The following is a 22,073-nucleotide window of genomic DNA, read 5'->3' as shown; positions in this document are numbered from 1 at the left end:
GGCCTATGATTTAAGTCTGTAATTTAAACGTACCATGTTTGTTTAATGTATAAGAATGTGTAAATGCAGATAAAGAAGCACTTTTGTCAACTGGTAGAACAAGACGTTTGGGCTGCAAACAGTAACGATGCAGTCTATTATTCAATCTGGTCCCGAGAAGAGGAAGAACCTCTACCGAATACATCACCGGTCTTTGCTTGTAGCAAGCAGACTTACACAAAAAACTCGTGAAGTTTTGCTGTGAGCCAGAAAAATACATTGTTATTATATTCTGTACTTTGATAGCTGCAACCGGAAGTAAAATGTCAAGCGAGAAGTGCATACACAACAGTTCATGATGTTAAGTAAGGTTTCAATATATAGATGGAACATCTGTCTCTTCTTTTTGTCTCTCAGCAGTGTACTCTGTCGTAAGAAACAGGGGTCACTTTGGAGAAGTGTCAGTTTCTTGGGTCTTGGAGCCAGCCCTGACTGGAGACGTCAGCCCTGTCCAGGGAAACATCACCTTCATGGAAGGGGAGTTCTTCAAAAACCTCACTCTATTCTCTGTACCTGATGAGGTAAAATTATAAACTAAACACAAAACCTCATGTTGTCCAATTTGACATTTACTAGTTTAATTTATTTTATTTATGTTTTTTTTTTTTTTTCATTTTAGATCCCTGAGGACATAGAGAATTTCACCATCACATTATCAAATGCCACAGGTGGTGCAAGACTTGGAAACATACTCAGTGCCAATTTACAGATTAATAAGAATGATGACCCCATTTACTTTTCTGGTAAGTATGCTGTTCTGGATAGTGTTTATGAGTAATCATCTGAAACATTATGTTGGAATATTAGAGCTGCAGTGATTCACTGCTCTTTCCTCTTCCTGGCCACTTCCCCATCTCCCCTCCTACTACTCACCCTCTCCTCAGAACCTGTGGTCGTGCGGCTTCAGGAAGGCAGCGTGGCCAACTTCACTGTTATCAGGGCAGGGCGGGCGGACTTTGTTGCCACAGTGATGTACCGTGTGGAGTACGGCCAGGCATCTCCAGGTGACCTCTCCATGCTGAGTAATGACACGTTGCTGGTGTATGATGTGGGCGAATGGATGAAAAACATCTCTGTGGCTGTGGAAGATGACAACATACCGGAGACTGACGAACCCTTTTACATCGTTCTCTACAATGCTACTGGTGAGTCTTGGCTTCCTTTTCAACAAGTGCTTATAACAGGAGTTTACTGTGTATGATAAGGATGTTTTTTTGTGGCTCAGTCTTGATGTCATGTAAACAGTGAATGTGTCATAATCTTCATGTATTTTGGTCCCTTGAGTTAATAAAAACAATATATAGGATTAATCCAAGGATTAGTTAGTTGCTCTTCCCATTTTTTCTCATGTGCTTTATAGTACAAGAACCATCTCATCTCAAAACAAAATTACCCCCTTCTCCTGTGTTTATCCTCTTGTCTTAATGCCAGTTTTGTATTTACAGAGAGGAGTAGCTAGGTTATTTAGCATTGTCTGTGGTAACACTGAAAGCTCTCCTAATCCCAGTATTGTGTGTCAGGGATGGGAGTGAAAGAGCAGTGGGCCCCAACAGGACCTTAATTACCAGGCTCCAGACTTTCTAAGACACAAAGACTGGCCACTCCACTGGCCTCGCTCTGTCTACTGATTGACATGGAGTAGAATCGAGTAAGGGTTAGCTTCTGGTTTATGCCAGGGGATGTTCCTTTATAGTGATTGTGTTAAAAGCCAATAAGCCTCCTGTTAGAGGTCAATCACACACATTTCGAGACTTTAACACTCTTTACCTCTCCCATTTAATTAGAAGCAGATTTGCATACCTGTTACAGTGTTCTCGTAGTCCAGCAACTTGAATTATGTGCTGGGGAGAGGTTTTTGCAGTTGCGGCAATGCTATTTAGCACAAAAATATCTCCCTGTAGTTTTTTTTTCTTCTTTTTTTATATTGGAAAACTTTAAAATGGTCTATTGAGGCTCTGTCCTTGGCTCTCTTAACTATAACTTGTTTGCTGAAAGAAGCCTTCATTTTTTTGACTCTCATTTTTCATGAATAAGAAGTCATATCCTCCTTGGTTGCCATAGTTATGGTGTGCTATGTTATTCAGAAAGCTTCCCCCTTTCACATGAAATTTAGCATGACAATTATAATATGACCAGCACAGTCTGTGTCAGTCCCTCTTGTGTCTGTCTGCCTGTCTGTCTGTCTGTCTGTCTGTGGGTGGTGATCTAACCTGATTATATGAATGTGTGACACAGGTGACGCTGTTGTGTATGGAGCAGACACAGCTACTGTGGTGATTGAGGCCAATGATGATGCCAATGGGATTTTCTCCCTGGAAACCACAGAGAATCCTGTTGAGGAGGGCAAGACCAATAATTTTTAGTAAGGAACACCACTGCATGTTTCTTTTGTGGTTAATATCTTGACTTAGAAGTTCTGAAAGACTTCTTTTAGGATTTCTTGCTCATTTGAAATCTGCAATCCTTGCCACTAGATGCCACGTAATCCCCCTTAATCTTACACACTGCTCTTTTAAACTTTATTTGAGGAATTATTTTTGATTGTATACTGTTTTCTCTTCTGTCCCAGTGTCCTACGTGCAAGGGGCCACTTTGGTAACGTTACAGTCTTCTGGCAGCTGTTTGCCAATGACTCCATGACTCCTCTGGAGGAAAACCAAGAGTTTACCAACACATCTGGCTCCATCACCTTCACTACAGGAGAAGAGACAAAGCCTATTATCCTGGAGGCCATCTCAGATAAACTCCCAGAGTTCAATGAGTTCTTCGTCCTCAAGCTGGTTAATATCTCAGGTGAGTTCAAGACGAAAGTGGCATTTTGTCAGATTTGAGTTATATTGTAAATTCTGCATTTTAATGCAAACTTGACATTAAATTTCATTTTGTTTTCAGCTTTAGTATCTCAATACTGACAGTTCCAAAAATGACAAAGAAGGATTGATTTCATTTGTAATGTTGTCTTGAAAACCCTTGAGCTTTTGTCCATAATTTCTTTAAGGTGGTTACCCAAGGGAGGGTGGACGACTAGCCAAGACTTCTCTGAATGCCTCGGTTCTCATCCCTTTCAATGACGACCCATTTGGTGTGTTTGCCATCACTGACAGCAACCTGGACCAAGAAGTGGCTGAGGATGTACTCTCAGAGGACGATATGGCTGATGTCACTTCCTACACCATCCTCCGACAGCAGGGTACTTTTGGTGATGTGCGGGTTGCCTGGGAAATTGTTTCCGGCCACTTCCCAGAGGGCCTTCCCCTGATGGATGACCTGCTCCTTCTAGCTTCCTTCCCAGACAAGGTTGAGCTCAGGCCTCATGCCAGGCGACACCACTCAGCCACAGACACGTGGTTTTTCTCTGGGCTTCCAGGAGCTTACGGGACCATCTCCCCTGAAGATGGGCCTGCTGCTGTTGAAAACTTCACCTTCTCTGCTTGGCTAGTGCCCAGACCAGACACGGATGGCTTCATCATCAGCAAAGGAAACAGAAATGGGACCTTGTATTATGGAGTGAAAGTCCAAACCAATGAGTCTCATGTCACGGTGATGCTGTATTATACAGTGATGGGATCAAATAGTCCCCAGGTGGCCCGGGCCACTGCTGAGAAATATGTGGAGGATAATGCCTGGGTACATGTCATCATTACTGTTGATGATGGGATTATTGAGTTCTTCCTGGATGGGATCCCTATTCCAGGAGGACTGAGGAGCATCAAAGGAGAGGGCATCACTGATGGTAAGCTATTTTATCAGATATTTATTAAACATAGCATAGTGGAAAAAAATTAAGGTTGTTGAGCATACAGTTGAGCATGTTACATTCAGTTTGTGTCTGCAGTTCATATTAGTTGACATAGTTTGTCTGTGTTCAGCATATGTAGTCGTGACTTTCAAACATGTTGTCTTTTCATCACTGCTAGTTGTCTCATGTTGCGCTGAAAACTCCATATCATTTAAAGATGGAAATGTTGTTTAATTGCATCCAGTATTACCAGTTTGTTGGAATGTGAAATTGTGTTGAAGTTAATCTTTTTAACTTTTGCAGTGTGAAACGTATTTTGTCCAATTATCTTTTTACTGTCACTTGTAAATATGCTTTCTTGTCCCCTAAGCCTAGACTTGGTTAACTGTTGTCTCAGCACCATGGTCAGTGTCAGAGAGGCACAAATACCATCCTTGTAATGATGATTTCATGATGAGTTTGTGAATCCACTTTCTCTGTGTGTGAGTGTGTGTGTGTGTGTGTGTGTGTGTGTGTGTGTGTGGGTGTGTGTGGGTGTGTGTGTGTTTATGTGTGCCTGTCTGTTGAGTGGGTTTCAAGCTTCTCTCTCATTGTGCATGTATAGAAATAGAAGTCTGAATTTCTTATAAACGTCGTGCATGCACACACACTAATACGCAATCATATGCACACAGACACAAACACACACACACACACACACACACACACACACACACACACACTTCTCAGTCACTTCCTCATTGTTCAAGACTATTGGGACTCTGCTATGCTTGAGTGACCACTTAGCCTGAGCACTGCTGGATATTGTTACTGCTAAAGGGAATCAGCCGGCATCTTCTTTTCTCTCTATTCTCTCTAATTAATGGAGACAATAGTCGCAGTCTGTATTGCACCAAAAGCTCCCAGAGGGGAAATATTCTGATGGTTCTTTGGCTAACTTCAATCACAGTAGATGTATACATAATCATCAATCATGTCATGTGTTATTGTCTGCTACTGGTAACTCAAACCACAGATGATGTGTTTTGTGTCAGGGCTTTATACTTGCTCACTGTGGCAGATTTCCTGCAGTTGTCCCATTTTGCACGAGTAAAGGAAGCGATAGGCACAAGAGGTGTATGTATATAAATGAGTAATGAGACAGACGGACCTTGACATTTGGTGGCCTTAATCAAGATTCTGTTTGGGCTCCCAGTACACTGCTACATAGCAACCAAATTTCTTCCACCATTAACAATAATCTGATTATATGAGCCTTGCTGTTGTTATGGTACAATTTGGCCTCTGGGTCAAAAAAAGTCAGTGTGAAATGATGCAATTTAAATCCAGTTGCTGTTCTCTCACCACGTCTCGTCTTAACAGCCGTGGCTGGAGGCATTATGTTTTTGGTTTGTCCGTCCCTTTGTCCTTTTCTTGTGAACGCAATATGTCTCTCTGTAGGGAATTTCTTTAAATTTGGCACATTCATTCACATGGACGATGAACCGATCAGATTTTGGTGGTAAAAGGTCGAGGTCACTGTGACCTCACAAAACCTTTTGGCCATAACTTCAGAATTCATTTTGTGATTATGACAAAATCTTAAGTGGGGTATCCAAAATTTCACCTGGTAGAGCGGGCTCCCCATGTTCAGAGGCTGTGTTGGCCACAGGTTGGAGTCTGGCCTTGGCCTTTTGCTGCATGTCATCCCCCCTCTCTCCCTCCCCTTCCGCACTGTCATTGTTCTGTCCAAAAAGAGCAAAAATCCCCCCCAAAATTTTTTTTTAAAAATCTTTTAAAAAAAAATTGTCTAGATGAAATGATGACATGTTTTGTCCAAAAGGTCAAAGGTCAACGTCACAGTGACACCATAATGTTCTGCAAAAGAAGAAAAACACTTTTATTATTCAATGGCATCACTCAGGAACAGAAGGGGGACGGTAGGTCAGATACTGAATTGGGGACACTAATCTTGGGTGTCCATCTCAACACTGTGGTGATTATATAGATTTCCTCTGCTACCATGTTGAGGGTCTGTGTGAAATGTCAAAAAATACACTTAATTTTTTTTTAAGGTCTTCTTGATATGATTGATTGGCCAAGGCATACAACCATTATGGGATAACTTTAGTTAACTTAACTTTAGTTTAGTTAAAGCACGCAAATGATCCAAAAGCTCCGACCCTGTCAAACATGTTTTTTTTCCATTGTGACAATTTAAGGAATTCATTAATATCAAAGTATTTATTGAGTACTTCAGCTTTGAAGCCTGTAAAGATGCAGTGAAACTTGTTCAACACAGTGATGTTGTTTGAAACAGAATATAGCAAATAGTCCATAGTATTAGAAGTTATACAATATCAGCGGATGTGTGATTGGTGGATAGCAGCTTGATACCCAGCACCACATTAATCTACTGAATGTCAATATTTCCTTTTGGTAACGTCACATCGGTAATGTGATATCCAGTTTAAACATTTTTGGCCATTTGCTCTATGAAAAATTTGTTCTGCTTTTTTCTGTGTCTTTCTGCTCCAGGACCTGCATTAGTGTTTATTGGGTCAGATCCTGAGGGTGGACAGCGGTACACAGGCCTCCTCCAGGATGTTCGCTTGTACAGGACTAAGCTGAACCGCAGCCAAATCCACGAGCTTCACACCCAGCCTGCTAAAACAGACCTGCGTAACATCTCAGGTTACCTCCGGTACCGGCAGGATGAGAGGCAGAAGTCGTTCGTGGTGGAGGTCAGGGATGATAACGAGGAGGAAGGGGAGGAGGTGTTCTATCTGCAGTTGGTAGCAGTTCAAGGTGGAGCGCGCCTCCCCTTCCCCAGACCCACTGCTACTTTGCGAGTCATGAAGAGCGACAATGCCAACGGGCTTTTTGGATTCACAGGTGCCTGCATACCTGATGTAAGTGCACAATATTTAGTCAGTGGCATTTCTAGGACCATCTCTGCTACTTTGAGCCTCTATAAGCACCTCACTGGCATTTCTGAATTAGCCTGAGTCTGCATGACTACCATTACAGTCACAATTTGTGTCTACAGAGAAAGCATATGCACAGAAACACGTGTAATGTAAACCGCCTGGTTTGTCAGTCCCTGTCCTGCTGCATATTTCATCAGTCTTCATGCCTGGCTGCAGAGAGAGCATGCTCTCTCCGTTTTAAGTTGGATTGGATGCGTGGGCTCTCATGTTGGCCCCTCTCAGGTAGAGCGACAGCTGGTGAGGCTGCATGCGATCTGCCAGTCTCAGAGCATTCCTGTAGAAGTGGATCAGGAGTTCCAGCACTGGAAATGGGAGATCTAGTTCCTCGTTTCCATCAGCACAACAGGTGGCAGGGCTGGGGATGGCATTCCTTCAGAAGTAGAGGATCTTCTTTATGTCCTAGCTCCTTTGGAGATAAATAGACGTAGAGGCATGTAGGCTATCAGGTGTTTCCCCTAAAACTGTATCATTACTGTGCTGGAATTAGACTGGGTCATTGACATTGTGGGTAATACTAGCTAATTTAAGCATTCAGTATTTATAATATTCTCCAGTCCGTCACAATGAAATGACATTTGTTATGATCTTTCTTGTCCTCATAGACCACTGAGGAGGGCTCCACTGTCTCTTGTGTGATTGAGCGTATGCGTGGATCTCTGGACCACGTTTATGTCAACTACAGTGTTACCCAATTGGATAGTTTGGACAGTGAGACGCCAGCCCATCAGGATTTTGTTAATGCCACTGGAGCTGTGCTTTTCATGCCTGGACAGCGCTCTGAGGTGCGTGTACCGTGCGTCTGCGTGTGTGTCAGTGACTCAACAGTTGGAACTGCATTAATGTTATTTTTATATGAGCTGGTGAAAACGCGTCTTAGTTTATCCAGTGCCACACAGAGCACAGCCACTCAGTGTAATGTAGCTTGTGTGCACTGTATTTACACATCAGCATACTGACACCAAATGAATAGTGTATGTCCAGTTTACAGTATTGGCTGTATGTTACAGTCACCCAACTGCCATGTTTTAGACAACCAGCCCCACCTAGTGGCTGGTTGTTTGTGATTTTACTGATGTCAACAGGTGCCACCTGATAACTGAGTTTCTACTTTTAATGTCTAGATATAGACTTTTTTTTTTTTCAAGAAAATGAAAATACTATATTTTAATTTTTCTGTTAGGTGTTGAACCTGTTGGTGTTGGATGATAACCTCCCAGAGCTAGCAGAGTCCTTTCAGATCACTCTGGTGTCAGCAGAGTCCGCTGACGGGAAGCCTGGCTCCACACCCACCAGTGGTGCAAGCATCGACCCAAATAACTCTATTAACACCATCACTGTCACAGCAAGTGACCACCCCTACGGTATTCACGCACACGCCCAAAAAACAGTACTCGTATACTTTCAATTTAGCTACTTTCAGCAATAAGCTAGTCATATTTAAGATCATATAGTGAGTAGTGGCTCATTAGGGCAACTAATTTTTTCTTCGACCTCTCCTTATGTACATGACATTCCTGTTTCCATACCCTCCTGTTTCCATCACAACATTCCCCTCCTTCACATAACATTCCCCTTTATTTTATTTCCTATAACTAATTCTGTAACACACAAACTCACACACCCTTCCCTTGCCCAGGTCTGCTGCAATTTCAGCCCAGCCCTCCAGTGGAGGGCCTGATCTCTCCAGCGTTAGAGCCTGCCCACATAACTGTTAACGAGGAAGATGGACAAGCCCGTCTGCTGGTGGTCAGGGCCCAAGGCCTTTTGGGAAGAGTCATGGTGGGATACAGGACAACCCCCTTCACAGCGTCCAGCCCTGAAGACTACGAGGTTTGTTTCCACTAAAGTCATGAATAATTGGGCTGATTTATTCACGTCAATGATGTATTGAAAATCGAATTCCCTGGTTACCTCTTTGTCTGCATTCTACCATCAGGACTCAGAGGGCATGCTGGACTTTCTTCCAGGGGAGAGGTTGAAGTTCATCAGTGTGACCATTGTAGACAATCCTGTCCCTGAGCTGGACAAAATTTTTAGAGTGGAGCTCTACAATGCTGATGGAGGTGGTAAGAAATTTTGTCTAAAAATCATGATGCTATTTTCATTAGTGTGACATCACATTTGATGTATTTTGAGCCTTAGAACTACTTATTAGTTTTTTAAGTTAATTTTTATAAAAAACCTGTCTTCACCCATGTTAATTAGCGCTGAGCTGATCCTGTAATCTGCCCCACTGTTTTTGTGTGTTTTGTGTGCTGTGCTCCTGTGTGCTTCCCCATACCAACCTGCCTATGTGACATCCGACCTCCCCTCCTTCCCATTTGCGCTTCCTCTGGTGTGACACTTGTTTTATCCTCGTGTGTGATCCATCAGTGGATCAGTTTCTGCGTAGTGAAGGGAGTGGTAGTGGGGAGAGTGACTCTGACTTCCTTCTTCCATCCTTTCACCACCATGGTAAGTGTCCCACTCCTTTACTTCCCAAACTGCTTCCCGTCTCCATTCCTTCACCCCGGCACCCACATCTTTTCCCAATCCCAACGGCACAATATCTGAAAGTTCAGTTCTAGTAGAGATCAAGTGACTAATTGCTGTTACCGACAAGCAATATTTTTATGATTTTATATTTAATATATTTAAATGTGAGGATGTGAACTCCTCACAAATTACTTTATTTCTTTCAGAATAACATTTATGGCTGGTTGGATAGAAAACAAGATTCGGAATATAAAAGCTGAAACACTCTCCTCTGAAAACTTTATGACTGATATTCTTGGGTGAATTGGACTGCTGCATATAATCAGATGTAGTTCCCCAGCACCCCATCAGTTTGTATCTTGTAGCTCAGTCTGAAGTGCATATGCACGTGCACACATCTGAAGGGGTGTGTGTTCATATGACTGTGTGTCCAATTGTGTGTGTTATTTACATTGTACTGTGAGAAGTACCCAAGGAGAGAGATGTGGGAAAAGCAAATAGCCTTTCACGGGCAGAAGGGGTAAGTGGCTGACACAAATTGTCAGAGACCTCAGTGTTTTTTACAAACTACGGGCAGCTGTCATTTCAGTCTGATGCTCTTGACCATAGTATCACTATTTAGTAGCAAGAAGGTGCTATGCTGCTATTTCTATCAAATCACCAACTTGGTTAACTAAAACATGATACTCACACTTGCCTTCCCTCCTCCATTGGGTACTTTTCATTTACTTTGAAATAAAACAAATGTATTGCTAAAAAGTAACACAGATTCTGGTATTTTGTGTATAGCCAACTTGGGAGTTGCGTCCCGCATCACCGTGACCATTGCTGCTTCTGATGATGCCCATGGAGTGTTTCAGTTCAGTCCTGAATCCCGGTCTGTTAACGGGACAGAACCTGAGGATGGACGCAGCTCTGTGGTCCTGCAGGTTAGTGTAATACATACTTTAAAAATAGCAGGCACACAGCAAGACTTAAGATTGATGCTTTTTTCGTTTTTGCATTATCAAGTTAAGATGTTGATACTGTCTGATTTAAAAAAAGAAAAATCTATGTATGGTTAGGTGTTGTTCATCATTATGCTGTTTTCTCCCAGGTGGAACGGTCCTTTGGTGACCTCTCCAATGTAACTGTATACTGGGAGGCTGATCCCAGTTCCGAGGGGGAGCTCCTCAGCAGATCTGGGAACATCACTTTTGGTGTAGGTCAGACATCGGAGAACATCATCATCAAAGTGGCTGAGGATGAGATCCCTGAGTTGGACAAGAGTTTCAACGTGTCCTTGGTTAACGTCTCCCACGGTCGTCTTGGTGCTCAGACATCTGCTACTTTGACGGTGCTTGCCAGCGACAATCCTTATGGTGTTTTTGTATTCGACAACATAACAAGTTCTGTTCGACTTCCTGAGGCTGATTCAACTGTCTCCCTCACCATCCTGCGACAGAGAGGCCTGATGGGTCAGGTGTGTCTCACTGTAGAAGATTTAGAAACTGTATAGGAAGTAGAAAAATGAACACAGTCGATTCTTTGACTTAATAAATAAACAATCCAGAATGATGATTGTCCACATGTGGTGGATTTACCAAAATATAAGGTATTTTCTATTTTTATTTTGTCTAGGTGCAAGTCATGTATGGGACACTAAAGGAGGCTGATCCAGAACCTTACAGGACCCCTGGGGTGGGCCGAGCCACTGAGGGGCGAGATTTTGTTCCCCTCCTGGATTCTGTTGTGTTCTTGGCCAATCAGAGTGAAGCAAACATCACCCTCCGAGTGCTGGATGATGAGGATCCTGAAAGAGACGAATCAGTGTTTGTGAAGTTGATCAGTGTGCAACTCATCGAAGGAGAGCAGGAGAGGCTCAGTAAGATCCTGACACTCCCACTCAGGGGGAAATTTCACCTGTGATATTCATTTAAGACATAATGATCGAGAATGATAAATTAATGATATTTCCTCTTACTTTTCCTTCCAGTTTCCAATTCCCCTTCTCTGGGTCCCAAGACTGAAGTTGTGGCCCAGGTGATAGTCGAGGCCAGCGACGATGCTTTTGGAGTCCTCCAGCTTTCGGCTTCTGCTGTCAGCGTAGCTGAACACTACGTTGGGCCCATAATAAATGTTACACGGGTTGGGGGGATTTTTGCTGACGTATCTGTCAAGTTCCGAGCAGTGCCTTTGACCGCTAGAGTCAGTAAGTGTCATGCATGGAGCATGGATTTAAATCTTTCTCAATGATTTGTGTTTGAGTAGGCAGGCCATGTCCACATGTGTGTGCATGTAAACCAACAGGTGAAGACTACAGTGTAGCCTCCACTGATGTGGTCCTCCTAGAGGGGGAATCCAGTAAATCTGTGCCCATCTATGTCATCAACGATTTGGTCCCTGAGCTGGAGGAGACCTTTCGCATCGAGCTGATCAACCAGACCACCGGAGGAGCTCTCCTGGGGGAGCTCACACGTGCCATCATCACCATATTGCCTTCTGATGACCCTTTTGGTGCCTTTGGTTAGTAGACCTTCTCCAGGATGTGTTTCAATCTTTTCATCTTATTCTGGGCAGTCTCTTAAAGAAGTTCTTGATTTTATTTCTGCCTAGTCTTCCAAGCTGTTCCAGTTACCATCGAGGAGCCAGGGTCTAACTCCATTGAGGTCACGTTGCCGATAGTGCGTAATGCTGGTACTATTGGCACAGTGGTAGTCCAGTGGCAGGCCACTGTCAATGGTAAACTAGCAGTGGGGGACATCAGACCCACATCGGGAGAGGTGAGATTTGCTCCTGGAGAGACCATGAAGACGCTTCGAGTGGAAATTTTAGCTGACGATGTACCTGAAATCACTGAGGTAAAAAGCTGACATTGAAAATGTGTATTACGTGAAATAATGCATCTCTTGAAATAGTTTACATTATTTTAGTCACAATTCTTATTACACTCCTTCTGTATTTTATAGATAATTAAGGTAGAGCTTACTGGTGCCAGCAATGGAGGAAGCCTCGGAGCGGATACATCAGTTGACATAATAGTGCCTGACAATGACAACCCATATGGGACAGTCTACTTTGAACAGTCTGTTTACCGCCTTCAGGAGCCACTGGAGGGAGTTTACAGGGCCAATATTACTGTCCGAAGAAGGTGCTTTTAATTGTTGATTTCTTCTGGAATAATAAAAATAATAATTAATTATTTCATGTTATTTTTTATGCACTGCTTTTCACATTAAACCTTCACTTTCCTGTCTGTTGTCTATTCTCTATCATCCACATTGCCTTTATTCCAGAGGTGGCCACTTTGGTCGCTTGGAGATTGTGTACAGCACCTCTGAGATTGACATTGTTAGCTTGGCCCAGGCTGACGGCCAGGACCTGCTGATGTACTACGACCTCCCAAAACCAGGCGTTCCATCCAGTGCCTCCCTCAGGACTTTCAACATCACTGGTCAGGGAGACCCCCTGGCTGCATGTGCTGCTGCCTGTCTGAGAGAGCATGCCTGCCAGGCCTTCTCTCTGTCGTCAGGGGAGACCTCTCCATCCTGCACTTGGGTGACTTCGGGGGCTGACCAGCTGACTGCTAAATCTCAGATTATGACTCATGTAAAAAACATTACTGCAGCTGCTGTCCTGTTCAGTGCCCAGGCTGTGGCAGGGAGTGATTACACCCCTGTGACGGCTCAAAGTGCCTTCATGGAAGATGGGTACGAGGTCGCCAACCTCACAGTCCCAATCTTGACTGATAAATTCCCTGAAATGGACGAGAGCTTCTCCATACAGATCTTAAAGGTAAAACCCAATCAAGCCTTGCTCTATGTATGGTTTAATTTTTTTTAACATTCCTTCTATTTTAACTGTCTAACAAATAAAATGTATTACAATTTGATGTTTAAAGGTAGAGCTGATAAATCTGACTGTGGCTAAGAAGAACCTGCCCTCGATTGGCCAGCCAGATGAAGCAGTGGTCACTATCGGGATGAATGGAGATGCATTTGGTGTATTTTTGATATATAGCCTCAGTCCCAACACAACCAATGAGGGGCTCTATCTAGAGGTCCGAGAGGAGCCGGCTGTTGTGGTGCCTCTTGTTATAGAGAGGAGAGGAGGGAATCTGGGCACTGTCACCGTGGAGTGGAGGTTTGTTGGAGGAAAAGCCACACCAGATGCTGACTTCACTGGGACTGGAGGAACTCTGGTCTTTGATGGTATGTGGATCACTCACTGATGTAGTATGCAGTTTTATAGTTCTCTATCAAGAATTTTGTAAAAAAAAAAAAAAATCTTTGAAATGACGTCCTATTAAACAGCTTGTGTGTACTTTATCCTCTCTGCCACCAGGTGATCTAAAGAAGACAATAGAGATAGTAATTAAAGATGATATTGAGCCAGAGGACACAGAGAGCCTCCTGATTGGTCTTGTTAATACAGAAGGAGGAAGTCGGATCCTGCCCAGCTCTGACACTGTAACCATAGTGATACTGGCTAACGATAATGTGGCCGGGATTGTAGGATTCCATCCAGCCTCACGTTCTGTCATCGCCAGAGAAGGTGGGTGGCTGTTTTTGATGATTTGCGAGTGTGTTTGGATTTTTCAGTCTGTCCAAGCACAATATCACTTGCAAACTTTAAATCCTAAATACTTTCCACTGTCACCAGAGATGAGTCCTAATTATGTATGAGTGTAAACGTGAATGAATGCACTCATAGTACTAGCAGCATGTAGCAACAGGTGGGCTCTGTGCTTGTCTGTCATTATCTTGAAATTATGTATGCATGAGCGGTTTAACTCTCCCAGAGTGTAATGCATACAAGTAGAGACCTTGAGTTTCCTCTCCTGGCATCTACATTAAAAGAAAAACAGTCCATAAATGTATCTGTCACTACAAACCTATACTTGAACATTTCATGTTACAGGTGAGAGACTGTCCTTGTTAGTGTTGAGAACACCTCCAGGACTGGGTAATGTCACAGTGGATTGGACTGTACAGGGGCCCCTTGTACACCGGACCTTCACTAAAACCTCAGGGACACTTTTCTTTACTGAGGTAAACACTAGATGAGGATCACTGAAAATATTTACTTATTGTGGGATTAAACACATTTGTTGCACAGTATGTGCCATGCAGACGTCAGCACGTTATTATTGTTGTTCTTCTGTAAGGGCGGCTGAAGGTATCAAATGCAGAGTTTATAGGATCAACTAAAAAAAGGTAAAACTGAATTGTCTCCAGCTGTAATTATGTATTTGGGATGTGTCTCTTTCAGGGAGAACTAAATGGCACCATAGTCCTGCAGCTTCTTGAGGATGCCACACCAGAGGACAAGGATGAATACAAAGTTTCCTTGTCGAACATACAAACGTTCGGTAATGCATCTCCTCCTACTACCTCTGTTGTTGATTAGTATGCATGAAAAAACAAATACCTAAAAATATCTTGTGTCAGATTCTCTTATTGTTTAACTTTTCCATAACATCCGCACAGGTGTTGTGGTGACAGGCCATGCTGCTCTGGATGTTCAGGGCAGTGAGGCGGTGCTTACTGTGGACACCAGTGATGAGCCCTATGGGCTGCTGACCATCGCCCCGTCATCTCTTAGGGTGACCACAGAGGAGCGGGACCGAACCTTAAACGTCTACGTCAACAGAGAGTTTGGTGCCTCAGGTTAGTGGGCCAAGTGTGGACACAAAAACCTCTATGAAATAAATGGGTTCCCTTTTAGTTATGTCAGTCCAATTATTACGTTGAAGCTGATACAATTCCTAAATGTTTATGTACAGGAGCAGTGAATATCACCTACGAGGTTATAAGAGGTTCTCTACAAGACATGTCCCAGCTGGAGGGTGCTCTTGCTGACCCGGGACAAGACTTCGTCTCTGGTACTGGTTCTGTAATCCTTCAAGATGGACAGACTTCTGTCGCCATCCCAGTCACCATACTGGAGGTAAAGACCTTCACTGTTCTCCATTTTTTTATTTGTCCTTTATCAAACTAGTTACCTGTTTTAGTTGGTCAGCCCAGACTGTTTTTTAACACACTATTGTTCCATATGACTTTCAGTGCGCCTCACCATTGAATTTTTTTTGTTTTACTCCTGTCTGATTGCTTCAGGGTGTGCCTGCAACATTTGTGGGATTACAGTGTTGACTTGTTTCACATAATGACAAAATTAATATTTTACCTTAGCTCCTGTAAGCTCTTGTTCTCTTTCTTACATAAGCTTTAAGTCTGTGAAGCAGATTTGCATGAGTGTGGTATTTAAATTATTTAATTAATAGTCATTGAAATACAGAGGACCATATCTTTGGAACAACTTAATTCCATCACTGCAATCTACATTTACAGTACATTATCGTTACTCAGAAAACATCTCAAAAAAGGACTCTAATTTTTTTTAAAGATTTACAACACTTCATTGATTCCCTTGTATCTCAGCTTATTTATAATTTGTTTATTTCTTTCATTTTGTGTCACTTCTCGGTCTTAATCAATTATGCAGTCTTTATTATTTTTTAATGTATGTTTCTTGTCATTTAATAGATATCTTAATTTTTGGCTTCTAACCTCTCCCGCACAATGTTCAAACTTTTTTAAAATTCTTACTTTTTATACACATGTATGTGCAAATAAACTAAACTGAACTTAAACCTTTTTATATGCATTTGTTTCATTAGGATGACATCCCTGAGTTACAGGAGTTCTTTCTGGTCAACATAACATCAGCAGTACTCATCACGACTCTTGCCATTGCTCCCCAACTGGGTATGTACCAAAGTCGTAACTAAATTTATTTCATCACCTTTGGCCATCATTCTTCAATTACAGTGTCAAATTACATGTAGAATTCCTTGATGATTTCTGTCAGTGTTTCTGTGTTTGTTTTACCTTTTTCTGATGCATTTTGCATTTGTAATTGTAATTTTATGAGATCACTCTATTTCTTTTCTGTTTATTATTTCTCATCATTTCCTCTGTGTGAGTAGAGGTTGTGTATTGCACATTGCCAGGTAAAAAACAAATTCATATGTTCACAAGCTTTGCCTAAAATGCCATGTAGTTTGATGCACAGTGCTCCTGTATGCTACATTAAAGTAAAACTTTGCAGCTGACTGTCAAAATGCACCATGTAAGAGCTTGGTAGTTACTGCTACTGCTTTTGCATAATCCAGACCACAGTCCAATTTATGAATGAGTAACTTTAGAAAGTGATGAGTAGACAGAATACTATGGGCACAGCAGTAGCCTCCCAGAATACGATGGGCCTTGTGCGTTGAGACGCACAGTAAACACACAGCCGCTCTTTTGGCAGCAGTCATTATGTGGCTTGGATGGTGAGATTGATGCTTTCCATGATTGAGGAAGCCTGGGGATTTGGTGGGAGCCGAGTAGCACTGTGTGGTGACGAGAGAGAAAGCCAAACTAAACCCGTAGCTGGCCTCCCAGTGTTTTGGCCATAGAGTGAATGGGAGAAGACTATTCAGGGGGTCATAAATCAGTCCACCCAAAAGACTTGGCTGCTCAGCCTTCAAGCCACTTACAGGAGACGCTTCTTAGCTGTAATCCTCTGCTCAAATGTGCCATGACGGGAGTTAGATCCTCTGCAGTTTCCTCTTGCGCATCTTGCTGTTGGTGCTTGCACTGTAGTTACAGCCCTGAAGTCAGCACTGACATCAATGCTTTTCAATACTTATTTTACTACAGTCATCAAGAGGAACTGACAGTCTTAAACTCATAATATGTTTCCTCTTTGTATGATTTTATTTCCCCAGACACACAGGATTTGGTGGCAGAGGTTAGCATTGCTGCTAATGACGGAATTAGAGGAGTCATTGAATGGACAAACACCATGTAAGAAATGCACCCAAAATAACACATTTTGATGTTGATTTATACATGCTGTTATTGTTTTTCTCATCCAAATATGCTCTGGTTTGCAGGTTTGAAGTGAATGAAACAACAGGGGTATTGACTCTGGTGGCCTACAGGAACAAGGGGACGTATGGAAATGTCTCTCTCTTCTTCTATGCTCAGAACCTTGAAGCTCAACAGGGATTGGACTATAACACCAGTGACACGGTCAGCCAAACACCATATTATTCAAACAGTACTCACAAAATTGCAGATACACATACACATAATTACACAGCACATCATATAATACTTGTAGTAGCATGAATGTCCAGAGAGGCCAAGTTAAGAGCAACTCGACTTCTCAGATTTGAAGAAGATAAACTGGAGAAGCCTTTTGGGATGAGAGCTAAAATGTTTTTCTACCAAGTTGCCATTTGGCCCCTCAAGATATACCATAACCTGGATGACTGAAAGTCTGCGCAGATATTGAGTATAGTCAAGGGTTCAAACTGAAATGTCCTCTGTTCATACAGATGCTCCATTTTGTTGATGGCGAAAGGCACAAGTTCGTAGAAGTGCAGATCATCGATGATGCTATTCCAGAGGGAGCTGAGAGATTCCAGCTCATCCTCTCAGAGCCTTCGCCTGGTCTGGAGCTGGGTACCAATACCACAGGTAGAGACAGGGGCACAGTAGAATAAAAAAGAATGTCAATGTCAGAAATGTCAGGGGAAGTGCAACATAAACGTCTAGTGCATATTTGTTAAAATGTGCAATACATAATGTGTAATTCATGAGACTTTGTAGTGATATGGGTTAAGTGAGAGATAGAAGAGGTCTTCTACTTAGAAAATACTCGTTTCTGATTGGCTGGCAGATTTTAGAGGATTTGTATAATTTTTAAAATCTTATACAAGACACCAAAGATTTTCCAGTGAGCAGTTATTGTACTGTAACACTATTAGTATTATAAAACTACTGTTTAGATTAATTTATGACTGATTGATTCTCGTCTGACCTAACTGTACATGACTATGATGTTATCTTCTGTTTTCTGATAGCGACCGTGAATATCCTGGCTAGTGACGATGGACATGGTGTCATTTCCTTTAACACCAGCGAACATTTCTTATTGAAGGAGCCCACGTCTGTGTCTGGGCTGAGTGAAAGCGTGGCCACCCTTTACGTGGTTCGTAATCCCGAGGAAGGCACATTTGGCACAGTAACTGTTCAGTTTACCATCACTGACGCGAACGGCAGTCTAGCAGAGGATGATTTGATGCCAGCACAAGGGTTTGTGGTGCTAGAGGATGGAGTCAGATTTAAGGTAAGGGAAAGATTTTTACTGGTTTTAAAATGTAAACACATACATAAAAAAATATTGTTTAAGACCTCTTTTTCTTTTCTTTTGCACTAAAAGCTGTAAAATTTTACTGTATCGTGCATTTAAGTAGTCAATTTTCACTTGTTTTAAATATTAATGTGAACACTTTTTATGATTGAAACAACATATTCATTTTTTTCAGATGCTGGAGGTCTGGGCAGTACTGGATGCTGAGCCTGAAGTGAATGAAACCTTCACAATAACCCTGTCCAGCCCAACAGGAGGTGCACGTCTGGGTGACCAACTCCAAACTCTAATCACTGTCCTGGAGAACCTGGCTCCTTCTGGCTTGTTCCGTATTGGGCCGACAATCAACAGGTCTCAATCGAGTTGCATCAAACGATCTGAAACTTAGCATATCCTAGAGACTTGCAGTATATGCTGTAATATGTACATGTTGCTGTAAAAATGTGTAAAAATACATCAGAGCTAAAATGCAAAGTCTTGTGCAAAAACGTGTTGTCTTACTCAGTGTTTGTTTTCGTTACAGAACTAACACAGAGGTGGTTGCTGATGAAGGCAGCAGGGCAGTCTTTCTCACCGTGTCTCGCAGTAATGGCCTGGAGTCAGCTGTCAGTGTGGAGTGGGAGACGCAGTCTGACACAGCTGTTGCCTCCGGTGAGACCGTTAAATGCCTTAATTCAAAGTTACCAAACTTCCTGAACATTTGTAAATGTCCCTCTTGTCTTCTGTGGTTTATTTAATCCAATGTTTCTTTCAATAAGCAACCATGATTCTTTCATTTTTTCTTCTAGAGGGTCACCTCTCTGTGATGGGTGTGTACCAGAGCTTTGAAGACAACCCCACCTCTTCTTGGTGCTCCCTTCCCGAAGGCTCTTCCTTCCTGGCTATGAGGCTGGATAGGAAGCCCATTGTTGGATCATCCCATACTTTGGCCACTCTTTATCAGTGGCAGGGTGTTTTTGTGCCAGTAGAGGTAGGCTAATGATCCCTCAACCATCACATGATGTTTCTACATACTAAAACATCTATTGGAACTGGAGCAGTGAGCCACAACAAAAGCTAATCACATCATAAGCATAAAAATCTGCATGTCTTTTGGTCATTACAGTCTGTTAGGATTCAGAACCCCAGCTCTTGTGTGGGGTTTGCAGTGAATGGCTCTACCTACATAGGCATTACACATAGTGGCCCTCCCTTCTCTCCTGCTGCCAACCTCAGCATCTTCAAATTACAGAAGGACCTCAATATCACATTGGTATGTATATAAACGCAGTCATTGTACAGCATTGCTATTTCATTATTGTATGTTGCCATAACTCAGTGGAATTGTCTCTTATTTTCTTCATGTAATTTGTATCAATCTGATTCCTTTAGGAGCAAACTCTAGGTGTTGAAGCTCTTGATGTGAAACACTTCTCAGCTGAAGGCAGAGACTATCTGATAGCATCAAGCCAGGTGAGGCTGACTGTCCCACTGTTCAGACAGATCTCTGATTGTTTATACTTTGTTTTGATTGTTTGATTGTTTATGTCAGAATCATTAAAACAGGCAAATGCTCTTCAATGGAGGAATTTTCAACCCTGTAAGACTAAAATCAGGTTTTGTTTGTTTCATGCTACAGATTTTTGTTTGGACCGCAGGCTCCTTCACTCTCCTTCAGACTCTTGACTTCGAACAAGACATCCTCACTGTAGCTCCATTCACTCGTGCAGATTTTCCCTACCTGTTAGTGTGCATTGACAGGCAGACCGTCAGCTGCCTTCTGCTTCAGAGGACCAATGGAAGATTTCAGAATCCGCAGCCTCTCCAACTCACTGGCAGAGCCATTCAGGTGGAGGCGATCAACACCAGAGCAGAGGACACTCTGCTGTTGGTTGTCATTGAAGGTGACCCGTTTTGCTGTTTTTCTTGCTCATTTAAGTAAATCTTGTCAATAACTTTTTATTTGAACATAAGTGAACGGGTGCAAAGCTGGTAAATTGAAAATATATGAGCCTGTTTATTTCAAAGGACTGTGGTGCAGAGATTATATATTTAAAAATGGCCTAGAATAGGAGTCAAGTGTATGCTTAGAGGATGGTTGTGTTTTGCAATAATGAGATGCTGTTTTCTGTGGTTGTACTCTCAGTGTACTTTCTAGTGGATTTTGCAGCGGTTAAATGTTGGTTAGGGTAGTACAAACAAATCGGTGATACTTTAGAAGGCACACAGAAACTATGTGTCTTTTACAGACAAAACAGCCTTGTTCTGTTTTCTCAACTACAATGACAAAATTCGCAGTGTACACCACATCATGTATTTATACTACACTCTGTATATTTTGATGAGACATAATCCCTCTGACTCTGCAAAAAGTGGTGAGTTTTCTTGGTTCAGACCTGTTGTGGGTTTACGGGAAAGGCCTCAGTGTGGAGCAGAGCAGAGCCACAGAGGGACTCAGAGGTTGTAATTTGTCAGTCTTGGGTGTGTCAGTCAAACCAGTCCTTACTTTACATAAACATGCTATTCTAGCATGAAAGCATGTCAACCAGAATGTGTTTCTGTGCATTCCTGTATCTTTCTCCAGGTCTCTCTCCATCCTGTGAGGTGTTTCTGTGGAGCTCGGGGCAGCCTTCACCGCAGCTTTATCAATCCATTCCTCATCCAGGCCTCACATTTGTTCACCCCTTCACAGCTCCTTCCGGGATCAGTAAGCACACATTTCTTAAACTGCTTTGTTTGACACTCTCATCCACAATTGTGCTATGAAAAACAATTAACCTTATCAATGTTTTTTTCCCCTTAAAGCTTATGTCCTGCTAGCTGGAAGAAATGGCTCATCGTTGTACTCCTGGAGGTCTGATGTTGACCTGCTTGCCATGATCCTGAGGGCCCCTCCAGCCATTAGCTTCCTCTCTCTCAAAGTCCCATCCCTAAACACCACCAAGACCCTCCTGGCTTCTTCTGAAGAGAATAGCTCCACTGTGTATGAATTCACCTCTGTCTCCAATCAGTCTGACTTCATACCCAGGTACCCAAAGTGGTTTTTAAAACTGCAGACAGGATAGTTTTTGCCCAGAAAAGCAAATCTTGCACAAGCAGTAATAAGACACAAAGAAAGTCACATAATTCACTATGTGTTTTCTTTATTTTCTTACATTCAGTTTCGGGGAGTTGTACTTTGCACCGGGTGACAGTGAGTTAGAGATAGCAGTCAACATCATAGATGATGACATCCCTGAGGAGCAAGAGCACTTCTATGTTAGCCTGAAGAATCCAAAGGGCGGGGCTGAGATTGGATTTGGTGGTCAGGTGACTGTCGTTGTGCCAACCAACGATGATGCCCATGGAGTCATCGGCTTTGCTCAGGTACACAGACAAAGATTTTATGTGGGTGTGTCCAATCAATGTTTATATCGTCAATTTAACCCTTTGTGTGCTATTTTGACCAAGAAAGCTGAGTTCTTCTGCTCTAGGAGCCGCGTCGGCTGTGATTACATATATCAGGAGGTTTATGCACTAATACTTCTGCAAGCAACAAAATAAAAACACATAGTCTGAACTAGTTTTGATCCTAGATGGCACCACCTCATTATTATTTTTTTACATCGTTGGTGCATTACTGTTACACTTGCCCTGAGCATCCTTTGCACTCATATGTGTAGCTGCATTTTTGCTGTTGGAAACAA

At 42.5% G+C, this 22,073-nt stretch overlaps 1 protein-coding gene across 3 annotated transcripts in view; it reads left to right on the top strand.

Annotated features, from left to right (window-relative positions):
- Positions 1-22,073, top strand: part of adgrv1 (adhesion G protein-coupled receptor V1) — a 128,685-nt gene that overhangs the window by 29,632 nt on the left and 76,980 nt on the right. Inside the window, exons 16-56 of one of the 3 annotated variants that reach the window (XM_088076915.1) lie at positions 397-560; positions 659-782; positions 924-1,184; positions 2,275-2,401; positions 2,609-2,832; positions 3,038-3,772; positions 6,296-6,669; positions 7,350-7,529; positions 7,928-8,108; positions 8,384-8,577; positions 8,684-8,813; positions 9,121-9,201; positions 10,012-10,151; positions 10,319-10,684; positions 10,843-11,086; positions 11,198-11,413; positions 11,512-11,727; positions 11,818-12,062; positions 12,171-12,352; positions 12,498-12,996; positions 13,103-13,412; positions 13,546-13,755; positions 14,122-14,252; positions 14,473-14,572; positions 14,691-14,870; positions 14,987-15,150; positions 15,881-15,968; positions 16,190-16,213; positions 16,976-17,054; positions 17,144-17,282; positions 17,591-17,732; positions 18,119-18,384; positions 18,584-18,759; positions 18,932-19,059; positions 19,197-19,378; positions 19,514-19,660; positions 19,780-19,860; positions 20,027-20,291; positions 20,972-21,094; positions 21,193-21,415; positions 21,549-21,753. In XM_088076915.1, coding sequence (XP_087933041.1) covers positions 397-560; positions 659-782; positions 924-1,184; positions 2,275-2,401; positions 2,609-2,832; positions 3,038-3,772; positions 6,296-6,669; positions 7,350-7,529; positions 7,928-8,108; positions 8,384-8,577; positions 8,684-8,813; positions 9,121-9,201; positions 10,012-10,151; positions 10,319-10,684; positions 10,843-11,086; positions 11,198-11,413; positions 11,512-11,727; positions 11,818-12,062; positions 12,171-12,352; positions 12,498-12,996; positions 13,103-13,412; positions 13,546-13,755; positions 14,122-14,252; positions 14,473-14,572; positions 14,691-14,870; positions 14,987-15,150; positions 15,881-15,968; positions 16,190-16,213; positions 16,976-17,054; positions 17,144-17,282; positions 17,591-17,732; positions 18,119-18,384; positions 18,584-18,759; positions 18,932-19,059; positions 19,197-19,378; positions 19,514-19,660; positions 19,780-19,860; positions 20,027-20,291; positions 20,972-21,094; positions 21,193-21,415; positions 21,549-21,753 — 8,246 coding nt within the window. The remainder of the gene's footprint in view (positions 1-396; positions 561-658; positions 783-923; positions 1,185-2,274; positions 2,402-2,608; positions 2,833-3,037; positions 3,773-6,295; positions 6,670-7,349; positions 7,530-7,927; positions 8,109-8,383; positions 8,578-8,683; positions 8,814-9,120; positions 9,202-10,011; positions 10,152-10,318; positions 10,685-10,842; positions 11,087-11,197; positions 11,414-11,511; positions 11,728-11,817; positions 12,063-12,170; positions 12,353-12,497; positions 12,997-13,102; positions 13,413-13,545; positions 13,756-14,121; positions 14,253-14,472; positions 14,573-14,690; positions 14,871-14,986; positions 15,151-15,880; positions 15,969-16,189; positions 16,214-16,975; positions 17,055-17,143; positions 17,283-17,590; positions 17,733-18,118; positions 18,385-18,583; positions 18,760-18,931; positions 19,060-19,196; positions 19,379-19,513; positions 19,661-19,779; positions 19,861-20,026; positions 20,292-20,971; positions 21,095-21,192; positions 21,416-21,548; positions 21,754-22,073) is intronic. The other 2 variants (XM_088076916.1, XM_042489006.2) reach the window with 2 other exon arrangements.

Source organism: Plectropomus leopardus, chromosome 4 (assembly GCF_026936395.1).
Source record: "Plectropomus leopardus strain MGB_pleo_1.0 chromosome 4, ASM2693639v1, whole genome shotgun sequence".
NCBI classification, from domain to species: domain Eukaryota; kingdom Metazoa; phylum Chordata; class Actinopteri; order Perciformes; family Serranidae; genus Plectropomus; species Plectropomus leopardus.
This window is presented reverse-complemented; position numbering and strand designations above follow the sequence as displayed.